The sequence below is a fragment of the Maniola hyperantus genome, chromosome 6, assembly GCF_902806685.2.
Source record: "Maniola hyperantus chromosome 6, iAphHyp1.2, whole genome shotgun sequence".
Lineage (NCBI taxonomy): Eukaryota > Metazoa > Arthropoda > Insecta > Lepidoptera > Nymphalidae > Maniola > Maniola hyperantus.
Genome location: NC_048541.1, coordinates 957,540 through 976,879, shown reverse-complemented (window position 1 = coordinate 976,879; position 19,340 = coordinate 957,540). Strand labels below are relative to the sequence as shown.

The window sequence follows — 19,340 nt, the reverse complement described above, 5'->3', positions numbered from 1 at the left end:
TTAAATATTCTAAAATTAAAGACCATCTTGTCTTACAGGTGGAGCAAGTGACGCCAGGGTTTAGCGACCGCTACCTGCGCCAGTCGGACCAGTTCGCGCACGAGCTGGGGCAGTACCACAAGTACATCCGCGCCGTCATCGAGATCGCTGACAACGACACCGACGCGGAGAGCTTCGCCGATGACATCCTCAGCTTCAGCACCAGCTTGGCTCTGGTAAGAGACACCAAGTGGAGCAAGTGACGCCAGGGTTCAGCGACATGGAGCAGTTCCACAAGTAGGTCCATCCGCACCGCTATCACTATAGCTGACGACAAATACGTGGAAAACTTTGCTGCTATCAGCAGCTTCAGCAATAGCTTGGCTCTGGACAGAGACGACCAGGCTCTCAAAGTCTACCTCAATAGCTGCAGTAACCCGTGAACATCTTCAGCTAAGCATACTGGTAGGTTTCTGTTGCAAATTTGAATAAAACACTGTCTTCTATCGCTTGTTTGTGTGTAGCATCTCCATTTGATAGTTTGTCCATCCAGCGGCGGCGTCCAAAAACCGCGTATTCGAGTGCGCCATGGGTGCGTCAACCTTCACAACACCTTCGGAGCTTAACTTTTATCACTACCATCAATGCTCGGAGCTAAAGCCACTGCGCAACTCTGAGCTTTCTTTTAAGCCCATAGCTGTAAGCGATCACTTACTTGGATACCAGGGAGCATGGACACTGGTCGGCTCCTTGGTTCCCCAGGGACTACGGCACCCTACCTGTTTCTACCTATTTGTAAATTTGGCTGAATAAAAGGTTTTTATTATTATTATTATTATTACTTCTTTAATATAATTATTTTTATCCCCAGATAATGACCCCAGTGGAAGTTCGTCGCAGTGGCACGCACCTGTTCCATGAAGTTAGCGTATCGCAACTCGTGCAGGGCGCTAGTGGCGGATCCGCCCAGTGGAGTCAGGTAAAAACATTTTTGGATTAGATAACGCAATTTTTATTTATCTCGAAAGCCTTCCACCAGATAAGATCTGTGGTGTCAACGTAGGAATTTCAAATCAATATACCAAGCCGGGAATCAACAATGGGACCTGTTAGCCTATTCCGTCTCTATATTAGGAACCTAAAGTGCCCAACGAATAAGAGTCAAATCTCTAATTTGTTATTGGTTAATTCTGTGACCAAAATAACATCATAAGCGCTGAATCTGGATGAAAGACACCGACGAGGATGGTAAGGACACCATAGTCCGTAATGCAGTTATTTGTTGGACACTTTTTTTTAAATTCATTATAGGCGCACGCTTGACCACGATCATACCTGATGGGAAGTGATAATGTGGCCTAAGATGGGACGCGTTTGCCTAGAAGGTGCCTATTCACTCTTGTTTTAAAGATACCCGGATTATAATTGGCAGGATACAGTGATCTAGGAAGAGTGTTCCAGACCCTAGCCATACGTATAAGGAATGATGACGCAAAGCGTTTCGTACGCGAAGATGGAATGTTGACGACATAGAGGTGGAAACTCGCCCGGTGTCTTGCGGTACGGTGGTAGAAAGGTGAGGGAGGGACAAGATCGAACAGCTCCTGAGCACACTTTCCGAAATATATCCTGTAAAACACCGATAGGCCAGCAACTTTTCGGCGGTGCTCAAGACTCTGAAGCTTCCCCAAAAGTGGTGAATCTTCGCCTATAAGTCTCCTGGCTTTACTGGCACACTTTAGGTAGTGGACAATTAAATAACATAGCCACTGACATAAGGAATATACCTTGTGCTTTCATATGACCACAGCGCACAAAAGTCAAATCTTTCAACATATCCAAAATGATGAGGGTAGTTTATATTAAATTTCAGCACAAATGGCAGAGATACATCGACCTCGTGTTCGCGAACACAAACGTGACGCTGGACCAGAACCTCGACCGAGTGATAGTAATGGACCTGCCCTACCTACACAAGTTGGCGACGCTGTTGGCTGACACTAAGCCCGTCATCGTTGGTAAGTTACACTCTTCATCTTTGCCACCCAACTGTTTACCAATACTCAATAGCCTGAATTCCTAATCAAACTTATAGGCTCAATAGCACAACGGTTTCTTCAAGAAAGAAAGAAAGAGCAGTCTGAAATCGGAAAAGCCGACGGTTCAAATCCCACCCGTTACACTATTGTCGTACCCACTCCTAGCACAAGCTTTACGCTTAGTTGGAGGGGAAGAAGAGAATATTAGTCACGATCAACGTGACTAATGTGTTTTTTAAATATGTACCTACTCAAATGAATGAGTGTAATAGAGCGTACGTATGAAGTGAATAATAATGATGTAACTTTCAGAAAAGTTCCTGTGGTGGAGCGTGTTCTCTACGCTGGCGCCAATGACCCTGAGAGCGTTCCGCGACCTGGGCTTCGAGTTCTCCAAGGCCGTGTTCGGGCTGCAGCAGCGGACGCCGCGCTGGAAGAGCTGCACCGCCAATGTCAACGCCAACTTCGGCGTGGCCATGAGCTATCTGTATGTCAAGAGACACTTTGACTACGCTTCCAGGCAAAAGGTAGGATTAGGTTTAAATCAGCCTTTTTGTAGATATCACCAAGTTAAACTAGCCTCAATAGCTCAGCGGTTGAAGGTGGCGTCAAAAGATCTGCGATTCAACCCCACACCCGTTACACTACTGTCGTACCTACATCTAGCTTTAGCTTCTAGGCTCAGTAAAGTTAGCAATTCATTTGCTCGTAATTCCATACGTTTCTATAATAAGCTTCCAGAAGACATATTGGAGATGTCTCTCAACAAGTTCAAAGTTTTCATAAAACGTAAACTAATTGAAAAATCCTATTACAATGTAAAGGATTATTTAAATGATAAGCAAGCTTGGGAATGAGTTGCTTAACGACTTTGTGATAGTTCTAATAAGTTTCAATAATTTTGTAAAGTGGTGATAATAAAAAGAATACCCGGCTGAGTTTGTTGTGGGCTCTTCTCAGACCTGGGCGCGTTTGGAACCCTCGTAGCTTTAGTTTTAAGTTTGCGTTATAATTATCACCACTATATTATCTTACAAATCTAACACTATACCAGACAATCAATAAGAGTAATTTATTACCTATTTTGAATAAATCATTTGACTTTGACTTTGACTTTGACTTTATGCTCACTTGGTGGGGAAAGAGGAATATTAGTCATGACTCATGATAAACATGGTTTTTCGGGGAACCCCCTGAGTCTTCGTGTGTGCACGTAAGCCACCAACAGAAGTCGCTAGAGGGAGATCGTACGAGCAGCAGTGAAAGAGAATTCGTAGCCACGACGACTCTGCCAAGAGGTCCAGAACCTTAAAGTTTAGGTCCCAGGGATGCAGCGGTGCGGCTGAGGTAAGGGGCTTGGATCTGGTAGCTGCAGTTGCGCATGGTCTAGTTAGTTGTAGACATGTGTCCGCTATAGCTAAACTTAACTGAAAACCGCTGCCGTGCCTGTAGCGTACCGTAGCGTTATTGTCGTAGCTAGTAACGGTTATCAGCTAACATCTATGACGAACCACCTGACAACGCAACGCTGCCAACTGGCAACTGACAATGCATTGTTTGGTTTTTTGGTAACTAGAAACGCAATAATTATGCCTTCTCTTTCTTTTTTTCACTGAAAGCTGAGAAGGAGCGGTTATTGGCTACCGGCTTAGTAACTAAGAACTTGATAAACCAAAGCCGACCTTATCTCTATTAAGCTAAGGCTTAACTGTACAAGTACTTGTCCATTACACTTTGATCTATCAATTTTAATACAGTTAGCCTTAGAGTAATAGAGATAAGGTCCTCTTTGGTTTATCAATCTTCGTGAAATGTTTTTGGTTAACTGGATTGTGTCAAACTATTCGTGAAGGCGTCCACTATAGTTTGACCTATGTCAATGATCATTATAATTAAACTTTGCTGCTATGAACTTAAGGTTGTGATTACTTCACGATATTCATGAAAGTAAAATTGGTTTTATTTTAGTGAATATGCGCGCGCTAGCTATACAGACGGTATTGATACGGCAGCTAGCTTAGTTACTACTACGGAAACCGCTGCGCGTTGCGCATATTTAATTAGTTGAAACACAACTCTGATACCGATATTCGGCAACGGTTATCAATATTGGTATTGAAACTAAATAACTGTTGATTAACCGTTGCCAGAAATAGCCAATAACGCCCATCTTTAGTTAGTTGACACCTTACTGCCATTAGAGTCTGACAGCTCCGCGATCTGGATATTATCGCGTAATAAATCCACCCAATTGATGCGGCTTATTATTACTAGCTTATCCCCGCGACTTCATCTGCGTGGACTACACAACTTTCAAACCCCTATTTTACCCCTTTAGGGGCTGAATTTTCAAAAATCTCTTCTTAACGGATGTCTACGTCATAATAGCTATTTGCATGCCAAATTTCAGCCCGATCTGCCCAGTGGTTTGAGCTGTGCGTTGATAGATCAGTCAGTCAGTCGTTTTTTCGTTTTTAATCGTCGTGTTACAAACTGCTGTTTTAAGGTCTAAAATGCCAATGGACCTTACGAATAAAGCATGCCTCACACATATTTCAGGCAATCGAGATGATAGAGGACGTGCGTGATGCGTTCGCCGCGGCCACCAAAGACTTACCCTGGATGGACGCCAGTACCCGCGCTACTACCTTGAAGAAGCTGCGAGCCATCCGCACCTTCGTGGGCTTCCCCTCCTGGCTGCTCACCCACCAGGACCTGGACAAGCACTACCGGCATGTGAGTCTACTTTCTACCAGCAGCCACGCCAGTACTGCAGCACGGTACCTAGCAGGAAATACTGTAAATCGACGTTTAGAGAGAGGTAGCGGTTTTGTTGGGCGTTATCTTTGGCGTTTAGACCGACACAATGCCACATAGTTATGAGTGACAGAGACAACGCTCTACAATGCCGAAATCTCTTTCTAAAGGTCGATGTAAGTACAATATTTCCAGCCGGCTACTGTACTTCATTTACAAGGATTGTACCGACAAGAAGGTTTCACGTTTTAGTGAAGATCTGATGAACAGTTTCGGAGCTGGAACTGTTTCGGAGGACGGAACTCCTCAATATTTAGGGTTCCGTACCTCAAAAGGAAAAACGGAACCCTTATGGGATCACTTTGTTGTCTGTCTGTCGGTCTGTCAAGAAACCTACAGGGTCCCGTTGACCTAGAATCATGAAGTTTGGAAGGTAAGAAGGTCTTATAGCAGACATTCGGGGAAAAAATCTGAAAACCGTGAATTTGTGGTTACATCACACAAAAAAAATTGAATTGTGGACATGAACTAATCATTAGTATTTTCAATTTTCGAAGTAAGATATCTATATCAAGTGGGGTATCATATAAAAGGGCTTCACCTGTATATTCCAAAACAGATTTTTATTTCTTTTTATCCATCATAGTTTTTGAATTATCGTGCAAAATGTCGAAAAAGTACGACTGTAGTACGGAACCCTCGTTGCGCGAGCCTGATTTGCACTTGGCCGGTTTTTTAAAGTTATTTATATAACATAGTAATCTGTATATTTTCCAGGCGGAAGTGATAGAAGGCGACTTGTTTGGGTCCTACCTGAAGCTAACGCAAGCAACCGTCAAGAAGTCGCTGGAATCTCTTCGCGAAAAACCTGACAGGGATAGGTGAGTGGAACAAGTGAATAATGAGCAACTTTCCAGGGCCAGTTTGTTAAAAACCCCATTATATACCTAGCGCTGTACAACAATGTACATGCCCTTCCAAGGAAAGGTTGGAATCATACTAATATTCACAGGACCTCGTTGCTTCGGCGGAAAACTTCGGCAAGCTACGGGAGTTCGCGCACCACTGGCACAAGAGGCGGAACAGCTCGGACCGTGATCGTGGACCAGTGGGTGTTTGAGGAAGGATCCGGACCGCGGGGCACGCGGGGATCTGCGTGTTGTGTACGTCTGCCCCAGAAAGGGGAGAAAGACCAATTAGGGACAAGGACAGGAAAGAAAGAATTTGTAGGGAGTCAAGAAGGCGCCCCGGGAAAGAGCCACCGAGCAAGTACCGAACAGGCCTCCCGCGTTTCGGCCCATATAACCGTGAGGTTGGTGGGGCCATGGGAGGTGGTGGGTTGACCCCGCGATGTCATCACTGTGAAGAGGACAGGGACTCCGCACAGCACACGCTTGAAGAGTGCCCTACCTGGGAGTCCGAGCGGTGCACCCTGGTCGGCTGCATAGGGAGAGACTTGTCACCACCGGCTGTCATAGCGGCAATGCTGGAGGACAATGAAGCATGGCGGGCAGTGGTCTCCTTCTGTGAAACAGTAATGTTCAAGAAGGAGGCCGCCGAGCGGGTTCGCGAGCGAGCTGATCCTGCTCGAAGGCGGAGACATCAGGGCGGCGTTGATCAACGTCCTGATCAGTCTAACCAATAGTCCCTGGCGCTAGGACTTCGAGGATGTGTCCAACGGGCGTCGCGCGAGAGAGGCACCGGCGTACGTTCTTTAGAGTTCCCGGAGCCTCTCAATAACGCGCGGAGGAGGGCCACCGAGGGGGTTTTAGTGGGTAGAAATCCCACATAACCCGATTGGGTATCTTTAGAAGATTTCCCCCTCGGAAAAAAAAGGTATGGCTAAGAGTGACGACTACTGAGTGAGGGCTACTTTTTATCCCGCAAAATCAAAGAGTTCCCATGGGATTTTTAAAAACGTTAATCAAAACGGACGAAGTTTTGCATTGCATATGGACGTTGGGTTAAAGCAACTGGAAGTTTTAAAACATCAAAAGTTAATTAATTTTGAATAAAAAATATTTTTGTTTTATTAGATGGGTCGCCACCGCTACCACTGTGAATGCGTTTTATTCAGCAACGCTCAATTCAGTCAGTAAGTATTTGTCAAGTCAGTCAATAGTAAACAATAGGCTAGTTGACACTTTTTTTAAGTTGGTCTTAAATGGTTAATATTTGTCCTATTAGATCAAAAAAATTAACACTATATTTTTTTGCGCCCTAAAAACCGTAAAACTTTAATTTAAAAATATTTTTTTCTTAGAAAGGTGAAAACACTGTCGGCCATGTTTGGCCCATAGATTATCTGTGCTCTGCCGTCATGCATTTGTAAACAACAGCATAACCTCCCAAAGTTTAATAAACATGACTTCTATACTAGTTTACATGAAAAATATAGTAATTATCGTTATTGTATCATCCGAGAATGTAAAAAACGCATCGATAAAGACCACAGGAAAGTTGTGGATTAGAGTGCCCAGTGAAATAAATATACGTAACACGCGAAGACTTGCTTAAAGGGATCCTATATGACAAAGACTTCAACCCAAATTTATTTTTGCAAAGATCAGTTTGTTGTAAGTCTTACTTAATAACTTATTCAATTTATAAAGAGAAAACGATATTTTTTTACGTTTACTATGAGTTTTTAGAAATATATAAAAACTAGCTTATGCTCGTGACTTCGCCCGCGTGGACTTCATAAATTTCAAACCCCCATTTAACCCACTCAGGGGTGGAAATTCAAAAAATCCTTTCCTAGTGGATACCTTCTCTTTACCTACAAAGAACACACCCACCAAATTTCATGTATCTAGGACCAGCTGTTTAGATGTTTAGGCTGTGCGTTGATATATATAAGTTAGTCAGGACTTTAAATTTTATATATATCGATACTACGTTAGTCCCCGCGTGACATAGGGATGACATTTCTTTGTTTACATATTTAATGACATCACATCATGGCTGACAGCGTTTTCTGCGTTTCAAATAAAAATAAAAACTGTATTTTTTAAAATTGGTTTTATATATCCATCCTGCGTTTTTAAAAATTGTTATTGATATATTTCGTTGTCTTAAGCAAAATACTATAATAAATAATCATTTATTGGACGAAATTAGATATGAGTCAAGTAGCCTATTATTGCCATTATAGTTTCTTAAATAAGTATAATTTCTTTTATTTTTAGCATTCCCAGCTGGAATTTTGCAACCACCGTTTTATGGAAATGGAATTGAGTAAGTGTCTATACATGTATATTATATTCTATTCGATTTAATATGTAGTTCGCGACAGGTCGAGATAGCAATCGGGGTATGAGGCAGGGGGACACCACCCGCACTATTCCGCATCGGGCTAGCGCGGGGGCTGTGTAGGTGTGCGATGCGGACCCACCCCGATTGCCATCTCGACCTGTCGCGTATATAGGTATGTACTTATTACCAAATAACTTTTTTAGTAAAGGTGTTCTGGATTGGTGGATTCGAAAACTTGTAACTTGTATTTTTCAGAGCTATCAACTACGGCTCTATTGGAGCTATCATGGGACACGAGGTCACTCACGGGTTTGATGATCAAGGTACTACCTCCCCCAATTTTAACTATAATTGAATTTTTAAACAAAATCTTCTTTCACGGTGATTAGGTACAAAAATTATATCGATTTTGATTCAAACTTTTGCAAAATGTTGCCAACTTTAAAATAACTTTTCAAAACGTATATTGTGACAGGTCGAGATGGCATTCGGGGAATAAGGTGAGGGGTCGCCCCGCACACCCACACGTCACTCGTGCTATCCCGCACCGGGTTATCGAAGCGTTCTCACCCCGATTGCATATCGACCTGTCGCGTAGTATACCTACTTATACCTATCGTTTTGTCCGCAGGTCGTCGCTACGACGAGCAAGGCAACTTGGCCCAGTGGTGGACGGCGGGCACCCTGGAGCATTACCACGCGCGGGTCAAGTGTATCGTGGACCAGTACAACCAGTACAGACTGCCGCAGCTGCCGAACTACACCGTAAGTGTATATACTACGACGAGCAAGGCAACTTGGCCCAGTGGTGGACGGCGGGCACCCTGGAGCATTACCACGCGCGGGTCAAGTGTATCGTGGACCAGTACAACCAGTACAGACTGCCGCAGCTGCCGAACTACACCGTAAGTGTATATACTACGACGAGCAAGGCAACTTGGCCCAGTGGTGGACGGCGGGCACCCTGGAGCATTACCACGCGCGGGTCAAGTGTATCGTGGACCAGTACAACCAGTACAGACTGCCGCAGCTGCCGAACTACACCGTGAGTGTATATACTACGACGAGCAAGGCAACTTGGCCCAGTGGTGGACGGCGGGCACCCTGGAGCATTACCACGCGCGGGTCAAGTGTATCGTGGACCAGTACAACCAGTACAGACTGCCGCAGCTGCCGAACTACACCGTAAGTGTATATACTACGACGAGCAAGGCAACTTGGCCCAGTGGTGGACGGCGGGCACCCTGGAGCATTACCACGCGCGAGTCAAGTGTATCGTGGACCAGTACAACCAGTACAGACTGCCACAGCTGCCGAACTACACCGTAAGTGTATATACTACGACGAGCAAGGCAACTTGGCCCAGTGGTGGACGGCGGGCACCCTGGAGCATTACCACGCGCGGGTCAAGTGTATCGTGGACCAGTACAACCAGTACAGACTGCCGCAGCTGCCGAACTACACCGTAAGTGTATATACTACGACGAGCAAGGCAACTTGGCCCAGTGGTGGACGGCGGGCACCCTGGAGCATTACCACGCGCGGGTCAAGTGTATCGTAGACCAGTACAACCAGTACAGACTGCCGCAGCTGCCGAACTACACCGTAAGTGTATATACTACGACGAGCAAGGCAACTTGGCCCAGTGGTGGACGGCGGGCACCCTGGAGCATTACCACGCGCGGGTCAAGTGTATCGTGGACCAGTACAACCAGTACAGACTGCCGCAGCTGCCGAACTACACCGTAAGTGTATATACTACGACGAGCAAGGCAACTTGGCCCAGTGGTGGACGGCGGGCACCCTGGAGCATTACCACGCGCGAGTCAAGTGTATCGTGGACCAGTACAACCAGTACAGACTGCCGCAGCTGCCGAACTACACCGTAAGTGTATATACTACGACGAGCAAGGCAACTTGGCCCAGTGGTGGACGGCGGGCACCCTGGAGCATTACCACGCGCGGGTCAAGTGTATCGTGGACCAGTACAACCAGTACAGACTGCCGCAGCTGCCGAACTACACCGTAAGTGTATATACTACGACGAGCAAGGCAACTTGGCCCAGTGGTGGACGGCGGGCACCCTGGAGCATTACCACGCGCGAGTCAAGTGTATCGTGGACCAGTACAACCAGTACAGACTGCCGCAGCTGCCGAACTACACCGTAAGTGTATATACTACGACGAGCAAGGCAACTTGGCCCAGTGGTGGACGGCGGGCACCCTGGAGCATTACCACGCGCGGGTCAAGTGTATCGTGGACCAGTACAACCAGTACAGACTGCCGCAGCTGCCGAACTACACCGTAAGTGTATATACTACGACGAGCAAGGCAACTTGGCCCAGTGGTGGACGGCGGGCACCCTGGAGCATTACCACGCGCGAGTCAAGTGTATCGTGGACCAGTACAACCAGTACAGACTGCCGCAGCTGCCGAACTACACCGTAAGTGTATATACTACGACGAGCAAGGCAACTTGGCCCAGTGGTGGACGGCGGGCACCCTGGAGCATTACCACGCGCGGGTCAAGTGTATCGTGGACCAGTACAACCAGTACAGACTGCCGCAGCTGCCGAACTACACCGTAAGTGTATATACTACGACGAGCAAGGCAACTTGGCCCAGTGGTGGACGGCGGGCACCCTGGAGCATTACCACGCGCGAGTCAAGTGTATCATGCACCAGTACAACCAGTACAGACTGCCGCAGCTGCCGAACTACACCGTAAGTGTATATACTACGACGAGCAAGGCAACTTGGCCCAGTGGTGGACGGCGGGCACCCTGGAGCATTACCACGCGCGGGTCAAGTGTATCGTGGACCAGTACAACCAGTACAGACTGCCGCAGCTGCCGAACTACACCGTAAGTGTATATACTACGACGAGCAAGGCAACTTGGCCCAGTGGTGGACGGCGGGCACCCTGGAGCATTACCACGCGCGGGTCAAGTGTATCGTGGACCAGTACAACCAGTACAGACTGCCGCAGCTGCCGAACTACACCGTAAGTGTATATACTACGACGAGCAAGGCAACTTGGCCCAGTGGTGGACGGCGGGCACCCTGGAGCATTACCACGCGCGAGTCAAGTGTATCGTGGACCAGTACAACCAGTACAGACTGCCGCAGCTGCCGAACTACACCGTAAGTGTATATACTACGACGAGCAAGGCAACTTGGCCCAGTGGTGGACGGCGGGCACCCTGGAGCATTACCACGCGCGGGTCAAGTGTATCGTGGACCAGTACAACCAGTACAGACTGCCGCAGCTGCCGAACTACACCGTAAGTGTATATACTACGACGAGCAAGGCAACTTGGCCCAGTGGTGGACGGCGGGCACCCTGGAGCATTACCACGCGCGAGTCAAGTGTATCGTGGACCAGTACAACCAGTACAGACTGCCGCAGCTGCCGAACTACACCGTAAGTGTATATACTACGACGAGCAAGGCAACTTGGCCCAGTGGTGGACGGCGGGCACCCTGGAGCATTACCACGCGCGGGTCAAGTGTATCGTGGACCAGTACAACCAGTACAGACTGCCGCAGCTGCCGAACTACACCGTAAGTGTATATACTACGACGAGCAAGGCAACTTGGCCCAGTGGTGGACGGCGGGCACCCTGGAGCATTACCACGCGCGAGTCAAGTGTATCATGCACCAGTACAACCAGTACAGACTGCCGCAGCTGCCGAACTACACCGTAAGTGTATATACTACGACGAGCAAGGCAACTTGGCCCAGTGGTGGACGGCGGGCACCCTGGAGCATTACCACGCGCGGGTCAAGTGTATCGTGGACCAGTACAACCAGTACAGACTGCCGCAGCTGCCGAACTACACCGTAAGTGTATATACTACGACGAGCAAGGCAACTTGGCCCAGTGGTGGACGGCGGGCACCCTGGAGCATTACCACGCGCGAGTCAAGTGTATCGTGCACCAGTACAACCAGTACAGACTGCCGCAGCTGCCGAACTACACCGTAAGTGTATATACTACGACGAGCAAGGCAACTTGGCCCAGTGGTGGACGGCGGGCACCCTGGAGCATTACCACGCGCGGGTCAAGTGTATCGTGGACCAGTACAACCAGTACAGACTGCCGCAGCTGCCGAACTACACCGTAAGTGTATATACTACGACGAGCAAGGCAACTTGGCCCAGTGGTGGACGGCGGGCACCCTGGAGCATTACCACGCGCGGGTCAAGTGTATCGTGGACCAGTACAACCAGTACAGACTGCCGCAGCTGCCGAACTACACCGTAAGTGTATATACTACGACGAGCAAGGCAACTTGGCCCAGTGGTGGACGGCGGGCACCCTGGAGCATTACCACGCGCGGGTCAAGTGTATCGTGGACCAGTACAACCAGTACAGACTGCCGCAGCTGCCGAACTACACCGTGAGTGTATATACTACGACGAGCAAGGCAACTTGGCCCAGTGGTGGACGGCGGGCACCCTGGAGCATTACCACGCGCGGGTCAAGTGTATCGTGGACCAGTACAACCAGTACAGACTGCCGCAGCTGCCGAACTACACCGTAAGTGTATATACTACGACGAGCAAGGCAACTTGGCCCAGTGGTGGACGGCGGGCACCCTGGAGCATTACCACGCGCGGGTCAAGTGTATCGTGGACCAGTACAACCAGTACAGACTGCCGCAGCTGCCGAACTACACCGTGAGTGTATATACTACGACGAGCAAGGCAACTTGGCCCAGTGGTGGACGGCGGGCACCCTGGAGCATTACCACGCGCGGGTCAAGTGTATCGTGGACCAGTACAACCAGTACAGACTGCCGCAGCTGCCGAACTACACCGTGAGTGTATATACTACGTGACTTTCACGTACGTGAAATTCTGTACAGACAAAAATTGTGGAGGAGGAGCTAAGATAAAAGTCATTGCTGTACCGAAAAATACCATAAATTCAACCAATCACTAGAATTGAAATTATAGCAATCACAACTTTCACAATTCGCAAGAGTCATCCAACTCTCCCTATATACACTGTAGTCTGTGATCCAACTGTCATTTGAGAAGTGCGGTTTCCTTGGTTTCTTTATGAATTTGTACTTCCTGCTTCCATGTTCTTAACTTAAAAACCGTACTTTTAAACGAGTTTTAAACCAAACCTTTAAATGACAGTTGACACAAAGAATGAAAAGAAGAAAAAGATGGCAAGCAATGCAAGTCCTTTCTCAGATTGTACTCGTACCTAATACTTATCTTATGCGTCTACTCGTTCCTTTCACTGTTTCATTTAGATCCACATCCTAAAGTTAGTCTACAAGAAACTTTATTCAAAAAATTATGTCGTCTTTTTCATATCCTCAGGTGCACGGCTTCAACACTCAGGGCGAGAACATAGCAGACAACGGCGGCCTGCGCGCGGCGCTCAGCGCGTACGACCTGTACGCGCGCCGACACCCCGCCGCGCGCCGCACCGTGCTGCCGGGACTGCCCGACTATACTCCCAACCAGCTCTTCTTCCTGGGCTTCGCACAGGTTCGTGCCATTCTACTCATGACTAGCTATTTCTCGGAACTTCATTCGCGTGATATAATTTATAGCTATCGGGGATAATGTAGCTATCTATCAGTGAAAGAATTTTCAGAATCGGATCATTAATTCCGGAGATTTTACCCTAAAAACATCGGAAAAACTGTTTTTTTGAAAAAAAAAATTTATATGGTATGGAACCAAACAAAAATTTTGGTCCTACGTAGCAATCTTTTTCAGAAAGATCAGTTTTTGAAAATTCCCACTTTACACAAAACACAAAACCTACTTTTATAGCTAACCGCTTTTTAGAAACAGGACGGCAGATATATCAACGAGACGCAAAAATCAACAAAAATAAGCACCCATAAGGATTTTAACTTACCAAACTATAAACTTAATATCCAATGTGCTAATTGTCAGAAATCGTGTCATATAGTCAAGATATGTCATCCTCTAAATCGTGTTTTAATTTCACAGATATGGTGTGGAAACTCGACGACTGGCGCGCTTAAATCCAAGATGGTGGAAGGAGTGCACAGTCCAAACAAGATTCGAGTGATCGGTACTCTTAGTAACTCTAAAGAGTTCGCCGAAGCTTGGCAGTGTCCCGTGGGGTCAGCGATGAACCCCGAACATAAGTGTGTGCTGTGGTAGTTAAATTGTGATCTTAGTTGTAAGCAAACCAAAGACAAGACTCAATGTTACCGATAAGTTACCATAGACATAAGATCCTCGGAGTGTTTTTGGAAATTTTGGAGCACTATTTTAAGACGTCCCAATTTAGTTTAGAGATAGAATACGAGTCCATTAGTCACCAATTGACTGATAACACCAACCAGAACTCTAGTGAACAAGTTTTGATAACACATACACTCGTATGTAGCTAAAAATAGATAAGAACCATTGTTGCTGTGAAGAGAAATGTTGAGACTTAAATATTTAGTTACCAATTATCATTTCTAGAATGTTTAAGACATTTAGTATGTATAGTGTAATTTAATGAAAAATAACGAAATTAAACAGAAAATAAGTTACCTTGTCACTTTAGGTAGTGACGAATAATAATGATAATAATTATAGGTACTTAGTAACTTAACAGTTCAAAATGTTCAAATGTTTCTCCATTATCCGATACGATATCACACGGTAAACCCCTCTTAGGCTCAGATTTATAAAATATAGACTATAGAGCATACTTTGACTTTGCTTAAAGCGAGACAGAGCTATGCCCCTATGCCGTGGCATAATTCGATCACGTTTTAAAACAAAGTACGCACTATAGATCTCAGCTTTAGTGTTTCGAAGTTATAAAAGTAACATCGATGATCGGTATCGATAAATAATAAAATTATCAAATCGGATAGTGTGAAACACTGTGTAAGATTTAAGATTTTGTGATTAGCAGTGTTGTGATACTCTGAATGACCTAAAGGATATGCATTTACCTTAATTATTGATTAAGAATTTGATTTAGAACAAAAATCAAAATGCTCAAAAATCTGATTTTATACGTGAAAATTAAATTACAAAGTGATAACATTTTATAATAGGAAAATAGCTAATAATATTAATAAATTAATCTTATGAAATGTTGGTAGCACCAATAATTCGGTTGTACGCGAATAAAATTAGCTAAACTCAATTAATCATGCAGTCTTTTTCTTGTGAAAAACTTGCAAATTAAGTATGTACCTAGTTCTTAATTTGTGTATAACCGAATTAGTTATGATATAATAAAATTTAAGTAAAAAATACGAACTATTTATTTTGGAATAAAAAATTTGAATAAATAACGTTTTCTTTATTTTTTCCTTATTTAGTTTGAGCACTGAAGGACCTTGGTTAATTTTCTTTATGAAGTCGAATAAAATCGGTTCTGTACTTTGAGTTTTTACTGATGTAGTTATAAACAGCGTGCTTTATCATATTTTTTGTACAGTTTTTCGAGCTATATGTCTTGCCCATTGCCACTTCAGCTTCCCAACCCTTTGAGCTTACTCTGGTTCTCTGATTGTTACTCTGGTTCTCCTACGGATCTCATTTTTGATTTGATCATAAGAGAAATTCCAAGCATAGCTCTCTCCATCGCCCGCTGAGTGACTCTGAACCATCATTTGAGGTCCATAGTTAGCGACCATGTCTCGGATCCATAATATACCATCACTGGCAGCACACAATAAAATTTTGGACAAGAAGGCATCTCAAAACTTCCCGAATGCTAATGCGCGTGGGCGCCATTTTAGTGACGTCTGCAGTCTAGACAGACTAGTCGTCTAGCCTGAAGTTTCGAGCTGATGGTACATTTTGTTGGATGATGTTAGTGAGACATGGTTCCAGCGCAATAGCAATTTGTGGGAGTTATACATAAAATAAAACGAACTAATGAAGATACCTCATAGGTTTATTTTTTCCTCATGAATTGGAATTTGAAGATTGGCGCGGACGTGGCGGTGCCGCGCCGTATCTTCTTAGGCTTCATTACTTTGGTGTTCTTCAGGTGGCGCTTCAGTTCTATCTTCTGCTGAACCACGGTCAACTGCTTCTCTCTCTCTATCCTTTTCGCTAGTTCATTGTAGGTCTTCTGTTTTAGTTTCTTAGTCGATTTCATAACCTGTCGAGTAAAAAATAGAATATGCAATGAACCAAAAACTTAATTTGCTGTAATCCACTGAAACAGGTCGAATCTGTATGATGCAACATGCAGCATGCGAAATGCATCGCCCGCCCTCCCATTGCTAACCATGCAGGAAAAGCAGCCACTCTGCAAGCAATACGCACCACCACCACGCCGCACCACACAAATCCCAAAACACACTCGACGCACGTTTCGCCCGACACCGGAGCATCCTCAGGAGATGTAGACCTTACAATGCACAATTGCAATTGCAAATCTTTACAGATTCAACCTTTTTCAGTGGATTACAGCAAATTAAGTTTTTGGTTCATTGCATATCATGGACTTCCGCAAAGTAACGCCTGCTTCTATACATTTAAAAAATAGAAATTAGATAATCATTTAATACAGTGGTTCATTTGTACCTTTTTAGTGGAAAGAAATAAATACGCCCCATCGCACAGCGCAGCACAATTGCGTTGGGACCATTATACAATGGTATGGACCCCTTTGTGTGCCAGTCTCACTTACCCTCAACTCTGTTTAAATTAAGGTCCGGTCCGTAAACGGAACTTAGGTCTGAGAAAAGTTGAAGAAATAAGAACCTACCTCCTCCACTTCAGGTAGATTCATCTGAGCAATGTCAGCCAGCCGCGGTCTGTTGGACTTCCGGTTGACCAGAGCCGGATGGGTGTCCAGTCTCTTGGCTATGTCGAAGTTCTTCTCTTCTCCCTTGTCCACGAAGAATATGTGTGTGTTTGGTGTTGAGTCTGCTACTTCTGTCATGTGTAGCTGAGACTGGAATACAAAATTACCACTTGTGTTTAATAAACTAAGAATACCCGGCTGAGTTTGTTGTGGGCTCTTCTCAGACCTGGGCACGTTTGGAACCCTCGTAGCTTTAGTTTTATGTTTGCGTAATAATTATCACCACTATATTATCTGACAAATCCAACAACTGACAATTGAAAAGAGTAATTTATGACCTATTTTGAATAAATCATTTTGACTTTGACTTTGACTATTATAATTACTCCTAGCACAAGCTTTACACCTAGTTGGAGGGGAAAGGGGAATATTAGTTCTTATTAGCACGGCTAATATTCATTTAATAGATTTAAAAAAATCATACATGTATGACAAACCGGCTTTACTCATGTATTTAGTTGATGTTAGCCTGACTAGTTTTGAACCCATCCAGGGTCCTTTCTCACGAGGACTCAGTTCGCGAACGCGTCGCGGTTGAGACTGCGTGCGGCGCGGCCCGCACGTCAGGCTCGAAACTAGTTGGGCTAACATCGACTAAATACGTGAGTAAAGCCGGTTTGTCATACATGTATAATGGGAATCACTCACGATAGTTTAAACGCTAAAAAACTATTAAAATGTTTATCTATGAACAGATAACAAAATATAAACAAAAAAACCTGCAGTCTTTGAATCCTCCTGGTCTCGATGGTGCGCTTCATGTTGACATACTTCAGGTTCTGGGTCTGCATGAGTTTCACCTGCTCCGGAGTGTGCTCATCTTCTTTCTCCAGCTCATGGTGCTCCTGAAATCAACCCTGAACTGGTCAAGTGCATGTCAGAACACACATTATGGAGAATTCCATGATATACTGAAGAAAATTAAATGTCTTTTGTTACACTCTAAAACCAGATGTTGAGCTGTGATAGCTTAGTGGTTAAAACATCCGCCTTCTATTCCAAAGGTTGGGGGTTCGATTCTGGGAAGGCGCCTCTAACTTGTTGGAGTTATGTGCATTTTAAGCAATTAAATATCACTTACTTTAATAATGAAGAAAAACATTGTGAGAAAATCTGCATCCCAGAGTTTTTGAAGTTTGCCAGTCCACACTGAGCTAGCATGGCTTGGCCTAAGTCCATCTCATTCTGAGAGGAGACCCGTGCTCAGTAGTTGACTGGCAATGAGGATTATTTTAAGCAAAGCATACCCTGCAGGATCGAACCCCGACCTCCTGAATAAGAAGCCGACATCTTAAGCACTAGGTTATCACCGCTATATACCGGTTTGTCAAATAAAATAAGATACTTGAGCGCGTTTGGAACCCTCGTAGCTTTAGTTTTAAGTTCGCGTAAAAATTATCACCACTACATCTTACGAATCCAACAACTGACAATCAAACATAGTAATTAATTACCTATTTTGAATAAATTAATGGAATTTGATTTTGATAAACAAGTCTAGCAAACCCTGGTTTAATTTAGGAACATGATAAGACGAAGAAGAAAACTAACCCCATCCTTGACTCTAGAGTTGATCATATGAAAGTAGAACTCATCGGGGTTCTTGTCCAGCGTCCTCTTGCGCAGCAACTTGAGCGTGGCGCCCTTCTCTTGGTAGTCATCAGCTCGCTTCTTGTAATCTTTCTTCTTTTCGAGCAAACCCAGATGCTTCCGGGAATCCGGCTGGTGCCTCTCTTTATGAGTCTTTTGGTTAGCCTTAGCGGCTTTTCTCCAAGACGACATTTCGTCTTTCTTATTCTACAGTGATTAACTTTACACAAAAATAAAGTTCTAAGTAATAAAATTCGAAACTAGATATACGAAAATTGAAAGACGACTGACAGTGACGACGAAAGCGAAATCAAAATGCAAATGTCAATGTCAAAAACACATGGACCGCCACAGACAAACGACATAGGTACTAATCATGTTCGTTTGCTTCTTTTTGTGTGTGTATTCGCGATTCATGCATGTGCAGTTGCTCAAATTTGAAGCAAATGAGCAACTACACATACACGAATCACGCACACGTGTGCACATAAAGAAGCAAACGAACACAGCTTTTTTTTAAAACTGGTTGTACGGCACTGGGTTCTAGCCTTTTTGAGCCTGATGAACACAAATCTAAATACTTACTCAATAAAGTCCCACAAATTGCTAATGCGTGTAGCCGCTATTTTAGTGACGTCAGCACTAGACTAAAGTTTCCAGCGGATGGTATATTATCCAAATTCATCCAAGATCCAAGGTATATTAATTTTACTTTAATAAATTAAGTAATTTAATTTATTATCAATGGTTAACAAATAAACTATTAATAAACTTAAATCTAAAAAAAAACAACATTAAATTAAAACTAAAATAAATTAAATTAAATCTAAAACCTCGTCGAGACCACCGCAGCGAGGCATTGTACCCAAGATGCTGGCAGCATTACCC

The 19,340-nt window shown here is 44.7% G+C and overlaps 2 protein-coding genes and 1 long non-coding RNA gene across 3 annotated transcripts in view; 1 reads left to right on the top strand and 2 right to left on the bottom strand.

Annotated features, from left to right (window-relative positions):
- LOC117982968 (endothelin-converting enzyme homolog) overlaps positions 1-15,333 on the top strand; it is a 68,645-nt gene extending 53,312 nt beyond the window's left edge. Inside the window, exons 6-17 of the mRNA XM_034969410.2 lie at positions 39-215; positions 851-958; positions 1,853-1,997; positions 2,331-2,545; positions 4,578-4,754; positions 5,553-5,656; positions 6,812-6,870; positions 7,964-8,012; positions 8,286-8,353; positions 8,662-8,795; positions 13,373-13,543; positions 14,018-15,333. Coding sequence (XP_034825301.1) covers positions 39-215; positions 851-958; positions 1,853-1,997; positions 2,331-2,545; positions 4,578-4,754; positions 5,553-5,656; positions 6,812-6,870; positions 7,964-8,012; positions 8,286-8,353; positions 8,662-8,795; positions 13,373-13,543; positions 14,018-14,194 — 1,584 coding nt within the window. The 3' untranslated portion in view covers positions 14,195-15,333. The remainder of the gene's footprint in view (positions 1-38; positions 216-850; positions 959-1,852; positions 1,998-2,330; positions 2,546-4,577; positions 4,755-5,552; positions 5,657-6,811; positions 6,871-7,963; positions 8,013-8,285; positions 8,354-8,661; positions 8,796-13,372; positions 13,544-14,017) is intronic.
- Positions 1-19,340, bottom strand: part of LOC138402504 (uncharacterized) — a 73,040-nt gene that overhangs the window by 29,750 nt on the left and 23,950 nt on the right. The window lies entirely within an intron of this gene.
- Positions 15,924-18,729, bottom strand: LOC117982975 (probable U3 small nucleolar RNA-associated protein 11). Its single transcript, XM_034969431.2, has 4 exons — positions 18,414-18,729; positions 17,582-17,707; positions 16,764-16,952; positions 15,924-16,151 (listed from the first exon to the last, which is right to left on the bottom strand). The coding sequence occupies exons 1-4, from the start codon at positions 18,642-18,644 to the stop codon at positions 15,942-15,944; spliced, it is 756 nt and encodes a 251-aa protein (XP_034825322.1). The 5' UTR covers positions 18,645-18,729; the 3' UTR covers positions 15,924-15,941.

Coding starts and splice junctions, on each gene's coding strand:
- LOC117982975 (XM_034969431.2), bottom strand. CDS start 18,644: ATGTCGTCTTGGAGAAAAGCCGCTAAGGCTAACCAAAAGACTCATAAA. Junction 16,953..17,581: donor GGAGGATTCAAAGACTGCAG/GTTTTTTTGTTT, acceptor TTTGTATTCCAG/TCTCAGCTACACATGACAGA. Junction 16,152..16,763: donor ATCTACCTGAAGTGGAGGAG/GTAGGTTCTTAT, acceptor TTTACTCGACAG/GTTATGAAATCGACTAAGAA.